The 20,344-nt window shown below is 32.6% G+C and overlaps 1 protein-coding gene across 2 annotated transcripts; it reads right to left on the reverse strand.

Annotated features, from left to right (window-relative positions):
* Window positions 1–2,573: 2,573 nt before the first annotated feature.
* On the reverse strand, window positions 2,574–19,357 carry Orct_7 (organic cation transporter protein). Of its 2 annotated transcripts, none has more exons than XM_011191299.3 (4): window positions 19,209–19,357; window positions 18,579–18,703; window positions 3,990–4,612; window positions 2,574–3,926 (listed from the first exon to the last, which is right to left on the reverse strand). In XM_011191299.3, the coding sequence occupies exons 2-4, from the start codon at window positions 18,619–18,621 to the stop codon at window positions 2,940–2,942; spliced, it is 1,653 nt and encodes a 550-aa protein (XP_011189601.2). In that variant the 5' UTR covers window positions 18,622–18,703; window positions 19,209–19,357; the 3' UTR covers window positions 2,574–2,939. The 2 variants fall into 2 exon arrangements, with proteins under 2 accessions (XP_011189601.2, XP_054081773.1); XM_054225798.1 differs by lacking the exon at window positions 19,209–19,357 and adding an exon at window positions 19,139–19,163.
* Between the last annotated feature and the right edge of the window lie 987 nt (window positions 19,358–20,344).

Below are 20,344 nucleotides of genomic sequence, written 5' to 3' on the forward strand. Positions count from 1 at the left end.
ATAGATTTTTAATGACTGTAAATAAACCCCAATGAAAGAGTGAAACAGTGAATTGATTAATGCAATTCATTTTTATTGTACTCGTATTGTCAACTTTAATTTATTCGAGTGCATTGAACTTTCTAATAAAAACATGAGCATGAATCTTCACAAATTATAAAATTAACAAAACAGGACAGACATTTTGTTAAATACAAACAAGCTCTGATTGGTTCGGTAAAAAAATATATAATAAAAATATAAAATATAAAAATATACAGTATAACGTTAATTTTGTTATAAACATATACAAGTATATAAAGTATATATAAATATAAAAATACTTATACATATATTGAGTTACCACAATGCGAATGCGAGCCCGTTTCCGTTATACGTGATCTTACACATGCAACTATATAATATTTTCTTTATACACATATGTCTTCTTCTTCTTCTTGACTGGTTCTTCTGTGGTATTCGCCGTTGCCAATGTTTAAGGGACCATAAATCTTCCACAAAACCTTTCTCTCGAAAACTCCTAGTGCCATCTCATCGGATGTTGACATCGTACACGCTTCTGCACCGTAAAGTAGGACGGGAATGATGAGAGACTTGTAGAGTTTGGTTTTTGTTCGTCGAGAGAGGACTTTACTTTGCAATTGCCTACTCAGTCCAAAGTAACACCTGTTGGCAAGAGTGATTCTGCGTTGGATTTCAAGGCTGACATTGTTGGTGTTGTTAATGCTGGTTCCCAGATAAACGAAATTATCTACAACTTCAAAGTTATGACTGCCAACAGTGACGTGGGAGCCAAGACGCGAGTGCGCTGACTGTTTGTTTGATGACAGGAGATATTTCGTCTTGTCCTCGTTCACCACCAGACCCATACGCTTCGCTTCCTTATCCAGTCTGGAAAAAGCAGAACTAACGGCGCGGGTGTTGTTTCCAATGATATCGATATCATTGGCCTACGCCAGTAGCTGTACACTCTTGTAGAAGATTGTACCTTATCTATTTAGCTCTGCAGCTCTTATAATTTTTTCCAGCATCAAGTTAAAGAAGTCGCACGATAGTGAGTCACCTTGTCTGAAACCTCGTCTGGTATCGAACGGCTCGGAGAGGTCCTTCCCGATCCTGACGGAGCTTTTGGTGTTGCTCAACGTCAGTTTACACAGCCGTATTAGTTTTGCGCGGATACCAAATTCAGACATCGCGGCATAAAGGCATTTCCTTTTCGTGCTGTCGAAAGCAGCTTTAAAGTCGACAAAGAGATGGTGTGTGTCGATCCTATTTTCAAGGGTCTTCTCCAAAATTTGGCGCATGGTGAATATCATGGTGAATATCAGTCTTTAGTCTTTAGTCTTTCACACAATACGCTCGACAGAACCTTATACGCGATGTTGAGGAGGCTTATCCAACGGTAATTGGCGCAAATTGTGGGATCTCCCTTTTTGTGTATTGGGCAGAGTACACTGAGATTCCAATCGTGAGGCATGCTTTCTTCCGACCATATTCTGCAAAGAAGCTGATGCAAGCACCTTATCAGCTCTTCGCCGCCGTATTTGAATAGCTCGGCCGGTAATCCATCGCCCCGCCGCCTTATTGTTCTTCAAGCGAGTAATTGCTATTCGAATTTCTTCACGGTCGGGCAATGGAACATCTGCTCCATCGTCGTCGATTGGGGAATCGGGTTCGCCATCTCCTGTTGTTGTACTTTCACTGCCATTCAGCAGGCTGGAGAAGTGTTCCGTTCACAAACTCAGTATACTCTGGTCAACAATAACTAGATCACCTCTGGGGGTCCTACAGGAGTGTGTTCCGGTCTTGAAACCTTCAGTTAGTCGTCGAATCTTTTCGTAAAATTTTCGAGCATTACCCATGTCGGCCAGCTTTTCAAGCTTTTCATACTCACGCATTTCGGCCTCTGTCTTTTTTTGTCTGCAAATGCGTCTCGCTTCCCTCTTCAGCTCTCGGTATCTTTCCCATCCCGCTCGTGTTGCGGTCGATCGCAACATTGCGAGGTAGGCAGTCTGTTTTCTCTCCACAGCGAGACGACAATCCTCATCGTACCAGCTGTTTTTTTGGCTTTTCCGAAAACCAATGGTTTCGGTTGCAGCTGTACGTAAGGAGTTTGATATGCCGTCCCACAGCTCCCTTATAATATGTACATTAATTAAATTAATAATGTTACATACAAGTTTCTGCACGAAGTTTCAGTAAAAGGAGTTAAATGATAACGTAGATAATGAGGTCCATCGTTCAAATAAACTGTTGTTGAGGTAACACATATTCGGTAGAATCATTAAATCTTATATTTCGACCAAACTTCTCTTGCTAATGGTGTTCCCTAATGATGTAACAAATTGCCAGACTTCTGAATGGTTTATTATTTTATTTTATCTACCGAGAGACGAAAGGCACCAAAAGTGAGCGAAACCGATTTCAGCCTATTCACCCGATTCAGCGACAGTATGACATCCAAGCGTTCTCAGCCTACCTAAAGTTGATCAGACGAGGATAAAGTGTAAGTTCTTTCCACCTCGTATCCATCCAGACAGCTTTTACATTTTCATTACCAAATAAAGCATCAATTCTATTACATTGTTTATATTAATTTTATTATATTGTTTTATCAAAATATGTAATTATAGAAAATATTTCAGTTTTGTTCGTAACTAACGGGAATGTACAATATGCTATACATATGTAAGTGCTCGGAAAGCATCGTCATAAAATATAATCGATATTATCTCTTTTTTGTAGGTAACTTGTAAGGGGTGTGAAAGGAAATTCAACGCTAAGTCGAGATAACAATTTGAAAACAATTTACTACTTATCTAAGAAGTAATAACAATAATAGTATTTGATAGAAGATACCATACATTGGTATGTATAACAATAATGCCGAATATCAGTGAATTGCGTTTAGCGAACGCGTTGTTTTAGGTACTCGTCTCTTATTTCTGAATCGTTTTCAGTGGCACCATCTGTTCAGGGTCTTCTAGATATGTACTCTCCCTTCTGGGCTTACGACCCGCGCATTGTGCGAACCACGTGTCACCCTTGCCAAAGTTTTCACCATCTTCTAACGACTCGGGCATGGGTTGGTTCATTGTCTCCGGCAGGAACATAACCCAAAAACCAGATAACAGTGAAATAATGCCGAAGACTACGGCAGGAATTTTCGGATCAAAGGAATCAAGTAGGGTGATGAGTGGTGTGAGTGCACCGGATAAACGCGCGCACATGGAACCCAAACCCATTGCCGAGTTACGCACAACCGTTGGAAACAGCTCAGCCGAGTAGTTGTAGATTACAGCAAAGGAACCGGCAATAAACAGTTTACCCATCATCACAATCCCTGTCGACAAGTTGCTACCTTGTGCAATGAATGCCGTTACAATACAACATAGACCGCCGGCAATCATAAGCGTGCTGGTGATGGGGCGACGACCCAAACGATCTAGTACAACCATAATGGTAAAGTAACTGGGGAATTCTACGAGACCCATAATGAAGAGTATCAGGAAAGGGTTACCATATAATTTGCCAGCGCTGAGTGAGAGTCCGTAATAGACAAGCGAGTTGGCAAACCAACAGAGGCACACATTAAGTGTCTTCATACGCAAATTAGGTGTGCTGAAGAGACCACCCAAACCGGCGGAGGGCTTCTCCTCTACTGCAGTCTGTTGTTTGGCTTTCTGTACGTAGTAATTCTTATCCACCGGTATGCCAGAGCCGTTAATGCGTAAACCTCTGATGACAATATCGACCGCCTCTTCAGCACGTCCCTGCATCCATAACCAACGGGGCGATTCATCTAACCACCACCAGTGGCCGAGGAAGAGCACACCGTGTAGGCCATAAATAATTTGCAGCAGCTGACGATCCTTAATGAGTGCGCCCCAACCAGCTACCAACATGATGCCGCCGGCAAAGACAGTCTGTAAATGAGATTTTAACCGTTAGTCTAAATTCAGCATTAAGTACAAACGTATGATACGCACCTGGAATGTAATACCGCACACGGTACGTTTACTAGCACCCACCAGTTCCATGGTGAGTACGAAGCCACAAATATACGCGCCAGCCGAGCCGAAAAGACCCAGGAAGAAACGCGCTGCCATAAATGAAAAATACTCCGGTATGAATGCCACAGCGACACCAATAATCAACTGCAATAGCGCCGACCAACAGAATACTGTTTTACGTCCAACTTTGTCGGCTAGACCACCCAAAGTCACGGCGCCGGTAAACACGCCCAACATTAGCACAGTTTGCGCCACAGAACCGAGCCATCGGCGATCGCATACTAAATTCCAATCGATAGCGCGTGAGTCTTGATAATATGTACGATCGTAGACGTACGAAGTACACGCGACTGTATTGTTTTGCGCATCGTACATATGACAGTTATCCAGCTCGCCTGTGGGTTTCAACGGTATCGCTGCGAGTATGGCCGATGAGTTCCAAGGTGTGAAGGAGTAACTGCTATTGTCGACGCCCTCAATGAAGCAACGATGTTCTGGCACGGCGGCAATGGTAACTAGCGAGAGCATATGCAGACCAGCCGTTAGGCCAGAGAGCACTTGGAGAAAGAATTGTATAGCCTGATAGCGTCCAAACTCGCCTGCAAAGTAGAAAGTTCAAATAACAATTGGTTGTAAAATTATTTGTCATTATTGATTTGAAATCAAATAAAAATACATGTGTATTAAAGATCAAGATAGAACACTAAACACTAAGTAATAATAAAAATTAATTATTAATTATTTCGTTCAGTATAATAATAACGATCTACATTATTCTTTGTACTATTTCGTTCACTTTCCATTATCAATATTGGCTTAGAAAAACTTTGAAGGTAAACGGAATGGGATCTATTAATTGCAAAGCGGCAATCGCCGTCATATAATACCCCATTTCGAGGACGATTTATTGACTTCATAAAAAAGCCCGACTTAAAAGTTTGAACTCTTAAAGAAAGCTAAATAAGCTGGGTCAGTGCAATAACATCGCACCAACGGTCAAAAGAGTCGTTCATTATCGAAAAATTTAAAAGAATTGTGTGTTGAAATCATTATATAAATACAAGTTCTTAACTCTCATAATGGATCGTCTCCATATAGTTTAGTGGAAGATATGACTATAACTACTCGAGATGAAATCTGAAAAAATATATAAGATTTATTCGAAGAAAATGTCGCCTTTGATCTTGTTCAGTGGCTAGTTGAAAGGCAGTTAGTAGAATTGAAATAATAGACGGATATAATAATATAACAGTTATACCACTTCAGCAATGCTCAATCACAAGTAGTGGCAAAATGAAGACAGAAAATTTAATATAAAATTTATTTCATTATGAATCTGAAATTATATTTGAAATTTAAAAAATCCAAAAAATTAGCTATCAGTCAAGGTTTATGAGTGTGAATACCAGTGCGTTTTGTTCCGTTGCCTACTTTTAGGCTTTAATGAGAGTACATATAGTATAATTTTTACTAGAGTAGTTCAACATAATGGAATCTCTTGTATTGAAATCTTGACGACAACATGAAAAAATATATTTCTTGACTAGAATCTGTAGATAAATATCACCAAAAAAATTATTGTAATAAATTTTGGTGCACCTTAGACTGAGATTTTCTAGAACACTTTTTTTTTGATAATTACTCATTATTTATTACCCTCATCTATACAAATGATTTTATTTAGTTCTGTTTCTTACATTTTCTGGCCAACTTTTTAAATATGCAATACATTTATATGTGAATATATAATAAACGTTATGTAGGCGTAATTACTAAACTGTCACTCAAATTGTTAAAGTATATGACGCGAGTAGATCTCCTTCAATATCTCGTATTTATGCATTACTCTCTGTCTTATTCCTCAATGTACATATGTAAGTATATACAGCTATTTGTCTAACCACTTACTAGTTTAACGTTCACTTAAATATACCGCCAATGTGGTTAACTTGAAATTTTATAGAAAAAAATGTATATTTGTGGTCACGGTTAGTTTGCACTATAGTAAGTTTAAACTGTTTAACTTTCAACAGTACTGGCATAATATGCAATTAAATATATGTATGTATATATTTACAAATATTATACAATTTTATCACATGAAATTCGCATATTATTATTTTTTTCTTATTTAAAATGCGAAAAATATTCATTATAAATTAATATGGTCCGCACTTTCAAATTTTTTGTATTGGCCTTTACTTTCATATGTATATACATATGCATGTATATTAGTCGAATGCCTGATAAATGAATTAAATTAAGGGAGTCAAAATTAATTTGTTTTTAGAAAATATTAAATTGTTATAGTTAATAATGAAGTAGATTTTTAAATCATTGAAGATTAGCGAATAAAACATACAACTGGTATAAATATTATAAATTGGTATAATCAAATAGAGATAGAATAGCAAGCGCTTATGTCACTTTAAATAAGTTTATTGAACTTAACAAAGTACGAGAAAAGCAGAAAAGTGGCGATTCGAAACGGTTATTCTTAAGTACGAAATGTATTGTTCAAATGAAAACAATTGCAATGGCTGGCACTTAAAATTAACAAAATTCTGTTTTGCAAATCGATTTGTCATGTTACTGTATTTATAGAAGTGTAAACAAGCTAAATAAATTTCAAATTTGTACGCAAAAGTTGTCATAGGTAAGTAAACAATTATTTGTATGTATGAAATGTATGTGTTGATTGAACTTAATTAGACCAGCAGCAGGGAAAAAAATCAATTCGTATATAAATCTATTATAACTCTAATGGCCATTATATAGGGGATTCTAAGACTTTCCGCTTTTTGTAAATATATACATATTGTATATGTATTTTTAGATACATACATACTCGACATCTATAAGGTGAAGCTCAAACAATTACTAAGGTGTGAATGTTATTTTATTATATTACAATATTATTGTTTATTTAAATTATAGTATTTATCATTTTTATTATAATTTTATTAATATATTATATGATTTTTATACTAACATTAATATACTCTATAGATTACTGAAAACCTTGAAGATAATTATATTAAAAAATTCAAGTTATTCCTCACAGTGAAGCTCTTCACCACTCACTTTACAATTCTTGTATGTAAATCATTTATGATAGCTACAGTACACATCGTTTTTTTATAGCAATATAATAAATTAATGACCCCGCGCATAATTCTAATTGCCATTACTCGTGTAAATTGAGTAAATAGCCTTGAAATTAAATTATAAAAATTTAATTACAACTTTCAACAAATTCGATTGTTACTTTGCTGACGCAGAAGCATATGTTTAGTACATATGTATGTACGTACATAGAAGAATGTATATAGATGGAATTAAAAGCTGGCTTATTTAACGTGCTAGAGAAATCTTAAGCTTCAAGGTACTAGCTACAATTCTGGCATCAATGCGATTTTATAAAACTTTGATAATACATATATACATATATATGTCTGTATATAATGTAATTATTGACCGGTTAGTACTATTCGATTAGTCGCAATGTTACGACTATTCGAATAGTCGTTCTACTACGATTATTCGAACAGTTTTTCTGCTGTCATTATCCGCTGCGAGCATTTAAATAAATGAAAGTTGTTTGAAATCCAAGCAGCCTTTGATTTTTCTTTGTTCTCATTTGTGAAAATGTCAATTGCGTGCTTTTTTCATGAGTCTCACATTTTTCAATAAACATAGAAATTTAATGAACTTTCACTATTCGAATAGTCGACAACGAACGGTTAACCGAATAGTCGAATAGTGCAAACCGAATATTATTATTCGAATAATGCCCTATTCGGTTAATTCGGTTAGTCGATTAGTCGAATACCAAGAGCTCTAGTATTAACATATGTGAAAATTTTTAAATTTAAAGAGTATAATCAACTGAGAAACTGTCAGGCAGACGCAATTTGACATTAGAATTATCTTCATAAGAATGGATTGAGATTCTTACTTTAGATGTTTTGAATAAAATTCAAAAATACCTACATATACCTCTACTTTAGAAGTATGTACTATTGGTCGCCATGAAAATAGCGACAATGTGGTCAAAATTACTTAAGATACTACGAAGTCTTTGTGTTTTCAGTAAACTCATGTTTGGCTCTATATAACCGAAACAATCTACAATTTTTATTCAACGAAGGTAAGCGATCTCAACGCTCTGACGATAGTTGTTTCTACGTAAACGGATTTTGGATTTTCATATGGCCAAAGACTGTCAATTGGTCAACATATCTGAATATCTCTGTATTTGTGTTTTTTTCGAAACAACAATAAAGCATAATTTTACTTTTCGAATAATAAATATAACAATAATAATAGAAGTCACAAACAAACTAGATGAAGTTGATTTGAAAGCCACTCTCAATTCAATTTACTAATAAATCAAAAGAGCAAATCTCTATTGTGACATATTGCATACAATTAATTTAGACTTATTACGGTAATATTTCAAAACGACAGTTTGTATGTCAACATATTAATAAAAACGCATTTTTTCAATTATTAAGTATAAATACAATATTTGTAGATTCATTAGAATTCAGTCTTCACTTTTCAATAGAAAGAACTGAAAGAAAGAATAGAAAGAAACTGATTGAACTAAAAGCAAAAAATAGAAGGAACGATAGAGTGGGGTAATAGTTGCAATGGTGCAATACCGTTATTTGACGTTGATTGCCTGTCAATGATGACTGTGGTAATTGAGTGCGTTAATTAAACAAGTTTTCTTAGAGACAATCATATATACATATGTCGATATGTATGTCCACATGTATATGGAAAAAAATACTCGATAAACTTACAACGCCCATAAATTGGGACAATCATTGTAAATTAGATGACCATTTTAGAACAATTAAAACAAGTGACACAATCCACACACACTAATTTACTCTTACATTTACACATACATTGTTTGTGTTGTAGGAACTCAAGGGCGATCATTGAATGTTGACATACTTATATGAAAATATATTTACAAGAAAACAAATTTACTTTAGGAGTCTATTTTATCCATAATTCTTGCCTTTGATACGCATAGAACAATCAGCGGGGATTTGTAATATCCGAAAAGTTTGATTCATCGAAAAGTTGAAGAAATATAGGCTCATAAAATATATCAAATAGCAAAATAATAAATAGAGAGAGGGAAAAATAGATCTCCTCATCTTAAATGTACTCCTCTTCTATATCGCCTCAACACAGTTTGATTGATGATTGAGTACGAAGCATGATCTTATCCGACCCATATCCCGCGAACTTAATAAAATAGTATTATAGAGTTTGTAAAGCACGAATAAATCGTCACTTTAAAGAGATCCGTCACTATCTTGTATTTATTCAACTGCATACATACGTTATTGTTTTCAGGTGTAAATTTTTTAACTCTCAAACATAGTGAGCAAAAAAGTGACAGATCGAAGTCGGCTATTGCGTGTTTGAAACGAACCGCCTTGACTTTAGCGACATTTTTAATTGAATATTAGCAAATTAAGCCATTTAATTGCAGTATTAATTAATTGAACACACAGTTTTACTCATATATACTCATACATATATGTATGTATATAGCCTGTTTTTGGTGTAAAAGATGTCTCGTTATATATATGGTTTTTAAACCTTAACATTAATGAATCTGTGACTCAGATATGAGCATGTGCTACCGTTCAAACAAATTCATTAATGACGTTCCTAATTGCTTTACCAGTCTCGTCTTCCGCTGATTTGTTAATTGTTATAATTAAATATTTCCTAGTTAAATGAGTGAATTGATCAGTGCGACTGTAATTAGAGAATATGTTTAGTTCTTTACTCAAACCTTTAAGTTTTTGAGATGACATTTAAAGTAGATATTTTCATTTTCTCTCAGTCTGTATGCTGTCATCAAATTAGTTAGGAGTTAAACTAGTGATTAAATTTTTCTCTACGACATCGAATACTTTCTTCTTTCAAATTATTGAAATAATTGGTAATTATTTTGGGGTAATACATTTACTATTAATTTCTAATAATTCCTTACTTTAAAAAAAATATTTAACGAAAACTTGAGGAAATTATTCTCTTGTGAATTCAGTTTTATGATTCTCAAATCAACAAGTACTTAATGAAGATTTTCCCGAAAGTAAAACAGCTCTGAAGCTCTTATATTTACTTAGTAAACTATAAATTAACCTCAGTTATTGGCAATTATTCATGCGGTCTGGAAAGGTAATTAATATCATTCGAAATTAATGAGGATATTAAATAATACACATGAGCAGATTTACATACATATGTACGTACAGGAGTTTATTTAAGCGAACAAATGGAAAGCTCTTTAATTATTTAATTTATAACAGTAATCTATTTACGAAGCAATTACGAAAGGTCAGTTACGCTCTTATAGGTATTTACTGCTTTGCTATTAGAAGCATTATCAATAAATGCCGTTTCTATCAAATCGGTTTATCCGTCTCGTTATATAATCACCATTTAAACAATATTAAATATCGACCTATTTGTCTAACGCTTCAGGTTCCTCTATTTGTCAAAGCAAAGCAATACGTTCGTTAATTAGTGTCAACAGGGGCTAACGGGTAAACCCGCTTGACTTATAATTATGGAATATATTTGTTGAATGATATCATATATATGTATCTATATACACATTTGTTTTCGCATATTTAACTTTAAGCCTATTAAAACAGTAGAATAGAGAGAGCTCAGATTTAATCCCATAATCACCTATATGATGTACATATTGATTTAGCTTAAGTACTATATATGTACATTTATTTGTGCACTTCAGTATCTGTATCACACTTAGTCGTGAAGTATTATATCGGTATTAAATACTTAGCCAGATAGTATTTACTGATACATATGCTTGTACTTCAACGCCGTGATATTTACATTACCGATTAGACAAGGGCACAGATATCGTATCTATATATGTATGTACATGTGTAAACAGCTAAATAAACCAAATAATGAAATTTTAAGTGATACGCCATCGACTGTTGTTAGCTGGAAAATTTTTTAGCTATCTGTCTCGTCTTACTACTATAAGTAACTTAGATAAGGTTAAAGGCCTCAAAGTATTTAATGCTGAACTACTTTGCCCGATTATACTAATCTCAATCTGTGATTGTAGAATAGAATTAAGACAGTTCGCCACGATCACCGACTCGTATGGAGTGCCATAATTTTTTGGTACAAGTAATCTCAATGGTAAGAACTGTACCTATAATTGAGTTTTGCAAAATATCACCAACTCAAAGCTCACCATGAGAAGGCGTTATAATACTCGTTCGTACATATGATAGGAAAAAATAATTAAATAATACTATTAGAGTCCGACCGATTAATTAGCCTCGGCATCGGCATCGACTAGTATCGGCCACAAAATTCAGCATCGACATCGGCCATATATGACCGATCCTTAGCCGATTCTTTCTACTCCTTTTGACATACACTTACATAATATTTTTTTTTTACTTTCTTGATTTCTTAAAAGCCTAAAATATTAATACTATTAATCTATTCACCTTATAAAACACAGTCACAGATTCATATTTACCCGAACCAATCTTTCCTCACGATGATAATATTTAGGTCTAGTATAAAGAACTTCATTATTTTTGTATAAAATTTATTATTACATTATTTAGAATGATTTATTTCAAATATGCACTGTTTAGTTCAACAACTTGTTGATATTTTGAAAATAATTTCATAATGTCACTCTTATAGAAACCCTTGTTGCTATTGGCAAAAAAGTGGGAGTCTATTTAAAGTTTCTCTTTAGACAAATTTCCATAATCAACATCATTCGCCACAGACAGGAACCGGTAATAATCATTGGTCCTGGTCTGGATTATGTGGTGCATGCAAAAGAACTTCCCAAAAAAATTTTTTTTCTGTTCGTAACGGAAAAATGTTATACATACATAGACGTAGCAACTTGTTTTGAGAAAATGCGAATAACTTTTTTTTATATCGATATCTTATAAAAATAATTTATTTAGTTTTGAATTTTAATTAAATTAATAAACAGCTTCATATTTACATATGAACTGATTTTTTACTTAGTATCTAAGTTTACTAAATAAATTAATTAATTAAAGAATCGGCATCGGCCGATACTTTGCCAACTGGCCGATTAATCGGCATCGGCATCGGCGGCCCGACGGATGATATAAAAGATCTGTAAAGAAACTAAGAACAGACTTGAACATTTTATATATTTACTATAGTATACAGAGTGATTATCGCCAACATCACCAGTAATGTAGACCTCCAAATTATCACAGATACCAAATGCCTTCAAATCAAATTGGCTTTTAAACATTTTGAAGCTATCTCCAATGAAGCCAGACAGTTACCGATAACTCTGGTTCTCATTAACTAATTTAGAGTATACAGCTGCTCTAATCCCTCTCAATAGATAGACATAGACAAATCAGTGAGAAACAAATTGTTTGGCCATTAATATCATAATCTCCGTAACGGATCATAAAGCTTATAGGCATTATTCAACGGTATATTTCAAAGTAAAAACGAATATGCACTAGACAATATACAAATGCAATTCAAAGTCAAATTTATATGCATAAATAATATATTCTACTTATACGGAAAATTACATTCACAACACACAGTAACATTGTATATACCATATAATACATGTACACCGTTATAGTACAACAATAATTTAAGCTCACACTTGCGCATTTTCTAAACGTGAGTGTTTTAGCAATGAGATTAGTTAATTAAAATTGCAAATCAATTAAAAAGGTTAAATAAGTGGTTCATATTCATTAGATGGCATACACGAAGCTCTACAACTACATGTATCAGTACAAGTAAGATAATGATAAGTAATTTACTATATATACAACTTGGATTAATAAGAAAATCGGCTAAGTTCAGATTTGTAAGAATTAGAACAAAGTTTTTAAGGGAGCTGAATTTAATACACGTGTCTCATACACATTTCATAAATAAGTGAAGATCGAATGTTGGATTTTTAGCATATGTCGATTTTGGAAAAGTTCCCAAGATAAATTAAAAAACGTGTGATTTAAAAAACTTACAAATTACAAAATATACATGTCTATGATATTAATTGATCATATTATTTCATATTGATATTCAATAGTTAAGAAAACTCGCAGAACATTTCTAGTATATAATATGATAATGTAAATAAATAATTATTAAATAATTTATAACTTCATTTATGATTTCAGAATGTTAACTCTGAAAGTGGTTAAACGGGTTTGTGATGGTCACGTTGTTCACTTTTCACATACATTCTAGGTAAAAGGGGATTTCATCTGTCACTCAATTAAGTATTGAGTATTTGTAAAAAAAATTAATTAAGGGAATATACGCTTTGACAGAAAAATATATTGATGAACTGATTAATGATTGTTGAGAACGAAATATGATTTCGGAACTTTGAAAAAATTTTCAGAATTTTTCAAAATGCTTGAAATATTAAAAATTGTTATATTTCAATACTGGAAATGTTTAAGGATCTTTAGTTGTTCAAAGCTTTATTTATCAGATCTGGTCTCCTGTGTGGAACTTTTAAACAAAATAATAATAATAAAAGAAGAGAGACTTTTGTTTGGTATAAGCTTAACAGCTTATGTGTTGAACACATAGAAGACGACAAGCGACGAGCGACATCTGTCAAATATTAAAATACACGCGTTCATATGGGCACAGATTTTTTGACAACAGCACGACTTCACGACAAAAGGGTTGAAGTCTTCGCTGCCGCCAAATTAGAAATGTTTCTAATTTTGCCGACGACAATGGCCGCTGTAAAGCTGCCACTAATATGTGAAATGTAAAATTATTCAAAGTTCTAACAAGTATGACGTTATTTTGTCTGCAGAAACGTAAAATAACTTTGATATATCATTTATAATAACAATCGATTATTTAAAACAAATAAATCGACCATTTTTAAATTTTTTTGCGTAAATAATTTCACTTTAAACTAAATATGTAAATTTTATTGAAGTGAAAGATGTTAGTACGGCAACAATGAAATTGCTGTTTGATATGTCGCTGCCGTCTTCAAAATGTTCAAGACGCTGGCTTCGAAGCGGCATTTGTGGTCAGCCGTCGCTACGTCGTGTCGTGTCGTCGCCTTTGTGTTCAGCACTTTACAGTTGGAATTATTTTTTGAGTTGCATATAATGTTTTCAAAGAGTTGCCATCTGTTCAAAAATAATTCGATTAAATTAATAATATAAGATAATTATTCAAATATGGGTATTAAATTGTAGTACGTTTTAAAGGCTTACATTTGAAAACAATTTTTGAGTAGAGTTGTCATATATTTAATAGTTTTATTAAAATAACTTTATAAGATAAACGAATTATAACAATATTGATATCAAATCGGATCAATTTAGGAAAGCTTAAAGTTAAAATTATTCTGGAGAAAGGTTGCCATTTGAGAACAAAATAAAAAAACTTTTGTTGGGACTTCATTACCACCTGTTTGAATAATTTAATTTTAGAATACTGTAAATAAAATTAATAATACAAAATTAAAATAAAAATTAATTATTAGAGAAAACTTTGATATACAAATGTTTTACTTGCAGGGCATGTTAATTATAAGTACATAATCGTATGTATATAATTACAAGATTGTTATGACTGGCAGTTTCTTTGCTTTTTTTACTACAGGGACCAGAAATAACTTGAAAATGTATGCGTAAATATAAGTTTTATATACCTATTTTGTACGAATATATTAATATACTTGTATATACATATGTATGTATAAATGTGATAGGCGCATATTTAAAATTTTTAATTCTAGACACATGAAAAATAAATAATGTAGCAATTCGTTCCGTAATTAAAACAATGTGGAAAACTTGAACGTTGGCATGCGTAAATGTATTGACACACATATACGAGTATATTTGCATATATTATCTACAAATATATAAAGTACAATGAACTGAGATAATTAAATAAACACAATGGAAACATGTGTAAAATTCAATACGCGGATTACAGATTTCAATTAGCATTACTAAATATTATCTCTGTATACTTATGTATGAGTATATATGTAAATTTAAGAATAAATCTTTTCTGTCTTTTCTGATTAATTCATATTTTCGTTGAAAGAAGAATTATTTAAAGTGAAAGGTGGCATATTTGAATGAATTCAAAATTTTAAACTTTTTTTTTTCAAGCAAATATCTCCAGGTAATATTTTTTAAGCTAATTTAGTTTATTGTCAATATTGGAAGAATTTAATTTGTTTCATTGATAAAAGTTTGAAAACATTTGAAACAGGTGGCAACATTCTCCAAAAATGTTTTAATTGAAAATATTAAACAAAACATAATTTAAACAAATTCAAAAATCACTTCTGTTTCTACCAAATATCGTTGTAAAATATGATTTCAGTAATTATTTTTAAATAGGTGGCAAACTACTAAATTTAAGTAGAAAATCTACGAGTACAACAAAAAATGTTTGTAGTCAGACTATACGTAATGCTGTCGGCAATACAATTTCTATAATTTCACTATAGTCAAACGGTTTTGTTGCCATGCCTAAAGAATTGAAAGAATTTTACTTTCTAAAAGAAAACTGAAAATATATATGTACATATAAACACGTATTTCATTAAAACATGCAAAACACTTGACTACACTTGACATGAGTAGTACAAGCTGTAGATATTGCTGATAGTACCGTTACTAACCTAACTTGAAGTGTTAAATTTTGATCACACAAAAAACAAAAAAAATATATTTTAATAAAAATTAATTTTTGCGGATGTAAAACATATATTAATCAAAACAAATCGGTATTTAATATGTGTTCTACATTTATTTATTACGCATTATCTCATTATAGAAAAAACACTTCAAACGAAATCATAAGGCCTCTTGGGATTTTATAATACACTCGATAGATAAGATCCAATCCTTGAACTAAAATATTAACTGTACATAGTATAGCTAATACATAGTGTATAATTAAAAAATGTGTTATCAGACTACTTGTATTTACTTATATATACAATGTATGTACTAGTTATAAGGTGGTCAATATGGTGGTTAATTTTGAAAATTTAAAAGTATTACTTTTACTATTATGGCTCGACTTCGATTATTTTTTACGAAACTAGCTTCATTGTACGAGTACTCTTTATATAATTTCCGAAGAACCTAGCTGTATGTCATGGATGATTTTTTATATATTCGTCTAAAGAAGTCAATTGATAAGCATTATTTCACTTATTCTCGGAGAGTTTTTATACCCTTTCTCTCAAAATTTCCGCCGGTTACTGTAGCTGTCATTGTCAAAATGACATGTGATTAAGTAAAAGAAAGTAATCACAATATGTACCACCCTGTATATATCTGCGAAGCATATGACGGGCAGTACACTCCCGCCAAAAGTAATATGTGTATATATATTGGCAGATCTGTTTCCATGTTCTCGCTTTGATAAGCCACAAATTAACCGCGTGGCAAACAAATACGAATTCAAGAGAAATTTGCGACTGTAGATATACCAGCAGCTACATATACAATTCAGCTGATAAGACAACTCCGTAGACACACCTTCATATATAAAGAAATATACAGAACATTAAGACATTATTTTTTGCATAAATATTTAATTAAGTCAGGCGTTTAATGTAATAAATGTTGTTTCTGAATATTTCCACTGTTTGCAAATATTTACATTTATAAGTGGATCAGTTAGAATGTGTGTTAGAAATTTATGATACTCATATAAACTTGTATATATGTATTATATATATATTTAGAATTTTAAATAAAATGCACCATTAATTTATGATAGTTGGCGAATTAAAAATAAATTTTATAGAGGCTGAGTGAACAGCTTGTGGGAGAATGAGACGGAGTGAAGCTATTATTAGGCACATGGTACAATAAACATAACTGGAATGAATAATGAGGGAATAAAATATATATGTATTTACATTCAAACGATTGTGTCTGTAAAAGTTTAGAACAGAAGTACCCAAAAAAACTAAAATGAAAAAATTTATCTGATTTATCTGTGATTTTTTCTCAAATATTTGATCTCAAAATATTTTTTCGAAAGTAAAATTTTATTCCTATAGAACATCAAGCAAATATAAATAAGCCAATCTCCGAGTTAGGAAATCTGGTACTTTGAGACAGTATTAATTTTCTTCTGATAATTTATAATAAATGATTGTAAAGTTTATTACTTTTGATAATGCCATTGTGGAATGAAATGAAAGTTTAGTTGAAACGAACAAACAACTGGTCTAAATTAGCATAATACAATATGGCAAGAATAGCAAGCGGTTATACCACTTTGTTGAGTTATCCATAAACTGTTATATGGAAGGTCAATGGTTAACTTTGTTGTGCTTATGACCACAAGTACTATCTTACGTAAATTTCATTTTATTATGAGAGCAACACTCAGACATTGCTAACAGAGAAATTACGAATCTAGCTAGTTTGATAAAAAAAAAGTTTATCCTTCTTTATATTTGTTGGTTTTCTTTACCAAATTGGGTATTTCTGAAAACGCATTCGTTTAGTTGGAATTCAATGCCAAGGGTTTTAAAGTCGAGTATATATGTATGTACATATATATTCATATTAAAATCTAATACCTTGTATTATTATTTAATCTACAAAAGTTGGGTAAAATATGTATGTTTTGATTTTTTGTCACAAGATCCAGACTTTAAATCTCTACAAAAAGTGTACCAAAAAATTTCCAATTATTTTTATATTTTTCAATTGCGTTGAATAGAAATAAACAATAATAAAATTTTTAATTTTTTGTGACAGTAATTAAGTTAAGGGAATGGGGATCGAAATAATGTAGTAAGTACGAATTTTATTATATTATATTATCAGAGAACAGAACGTGATACGTTGTTCAAAATACTACTTTCTGTTTGAGAACTAGAGAAAACTATAACACTCAACTTAAAACAAATCCTCTCTCCACTTTAGTAAACATAGAACTACAATACTTGAGAAAATTAAAATTCTCAATTGAAAAATACTTGAGAAGACTACAAATCTCAACTTGATAAAACTATAATCCTCAACCTGAAAAAATTATTGTTCCCAATTTGAACTCAAATGCAATTTTACGAATAATCGAAGAAGAATGTCACATACCAATTTGATTATTATAGAATTATATTGGACGAAAGATTATGCCATCTTTTCAAATAGCGAACTCTTCAATTAAAATTTAATTTAATTTTTCTTTTATTTTTTGAATGTAATATAAAAATTTTTATTCATTTCGCTTGCCTTCGTTTCGCATGAGCTTTTGTTACACACATACATTATATACATAATATGTATGGAAGTGTATGTATTTTTATTAAACAACGCTGATAACAAAAGTATACAACATGATTATTTATATTCACACTTCTTGTTGTTATTTTTAAATTTCAATTTTGATTTTGAAACTGTAAGTACTTTTATTAATACTGTATATACTTCGTGACGACTCTTCACTGTACTTAGAATCACTGTACATACTTACCAAGTTTAGCCATTAGGTCTTCAAGTACGTAATCCACAGCCATTTTTGAGGTTATAGTTTTGGTTCACAATAAAAAGTAAATTTTTTTTGCACTCACTTCACCTTGAACTTTAACAGCAGCAACTCTGTATTTTTGTTACAAAAATTTTGTTAAAAAGAATAAATAACAATAAACAAAAATAAATAATAATCATTAAGAAAAAGAAATTATCACTAAGAAAAAATAATAATCACTGAGAATAGTAAAATAACATTATTTTTTTATAAGCTGTTATTGAATTTTTGATGTCAGCATGACAAAACGTTTAATTATTATTTCTGGCTACACGTATATGCTTTCTCAAAATAAATCAAAACACATGAAAACAAATTAAATTAATTTTCGCTGGTAAATCAGCAAACGCGCTTTCGCAAATACAAAACTAGTCTAACCACTTTTACTAACAACGAAACATTTTGCAAACAATATTAATAAAAATAATTGTTCAAATTTTATACAACGGTAATGATGTAACATAAATGTAAAATATGTCTGCTTAATTTTTTGTATTTTATTTTACATTTTTTTCGAAATATTTTATCACAATATCCAAAATTTCAAGTTAAGTATTTTAGTATTTGACTACCGACCAGTAGAGTCAAGCGCGCGTGTGCGATCTACTGCTGCACGCGGTACACAAACAGAACACGGAGCGCCACAGGCTTCAGCACACGCCACCAGTCAGCGCCACAATGAAACTGCGTGCGCGCGGCGACACCGTCTAGAGTTATACCCAAAACAACGAGCGGCAGCATAAAGTCCATACAGCGTGGCGCGCATCGTCAACACATATTTCAACAGCTAACACAACTGCGCGCGTATGTGTGTTGGTGCGCGTTTGAATTGGAAAATAATAAAAATGCGCTGCAAAATACTCACGAGACGATAACACGCGGCGCGTTATACGACGCGCCTGCCGCTTTGGAGTGCAAAAAGCCACGACGCTCACTTCAAAACCGACAGCCAACATTATGCGCGTCGTCAGTTATCAGCTTGTCGCCGTTGACATTTACGCGCTCTCCGCGTTGCTTAGAATCCATGCAGCTCGACCGTTTGTTAACTCTTCTGGCGTACACTAGCTGATGGATGCGCTTATCTGCCGGCGCTCCATATTATGGCCGCATCAGTGGCGTCACTCACACACACATGCGCACATTATTGGCGCTGTCAATGACGTCATTCGCGGCGTTAGGCAGCGCGGTTTTATTAACTTTATCGCTCTCGAAATACTTAATTTGCTGCGCGTACTAACTGTTGGCTGTCGCTTATTGCCAATGCTGTGTGAGAAGACATACAAGATGGTTATTACAAGTACTACGTTCATGATTATTTGTTTTTGTTTATATATGTATATTGCATCACGTGGCTTCAAACAAGGCTGTTCTATATTTTGATAAGCATATAGCCTGCCGTTCCTCTATTAGCCAGAATTTACAGCACTTCAAGTAAAAAAAATTAACAAGTAAGGAAAGGCTAAGTTCGGGTGCAACCGAACATTTCATACTCTCACAATTTATTGATGTATGTAGTTTTATTCAGATAACACACGATTTGACCCATACATTTGGCATAAAGTGCAATAGAATAACAAAAATTATAATAAATATATATGATCTCAAACTCACTGCGTACCGCTGCAGCCGAAACAATTGGTTTTCGGCAACGACAAAAAACAAGCTGGTACGATGAGGAGTGCCGTCTCGCAGCGGAGAGAAAACAGACTGCC

This window comes from Zeugodacus cucurbitae, chromosome 2 (assembly GCF_028554725.1).
Source record: "Zeugodacus cucurbitae isolate PBARC_wt_2022May chromosome 2, idZeuCucr1.2, whole genome shotgun sequence".
NCBI classification, from domain to species: Eukaryota; Metazoa; Arthropoda; class Insecta; order Diptera; family Tephritidae; genus Zeugodacus; species Zeugodacus cucurbitae.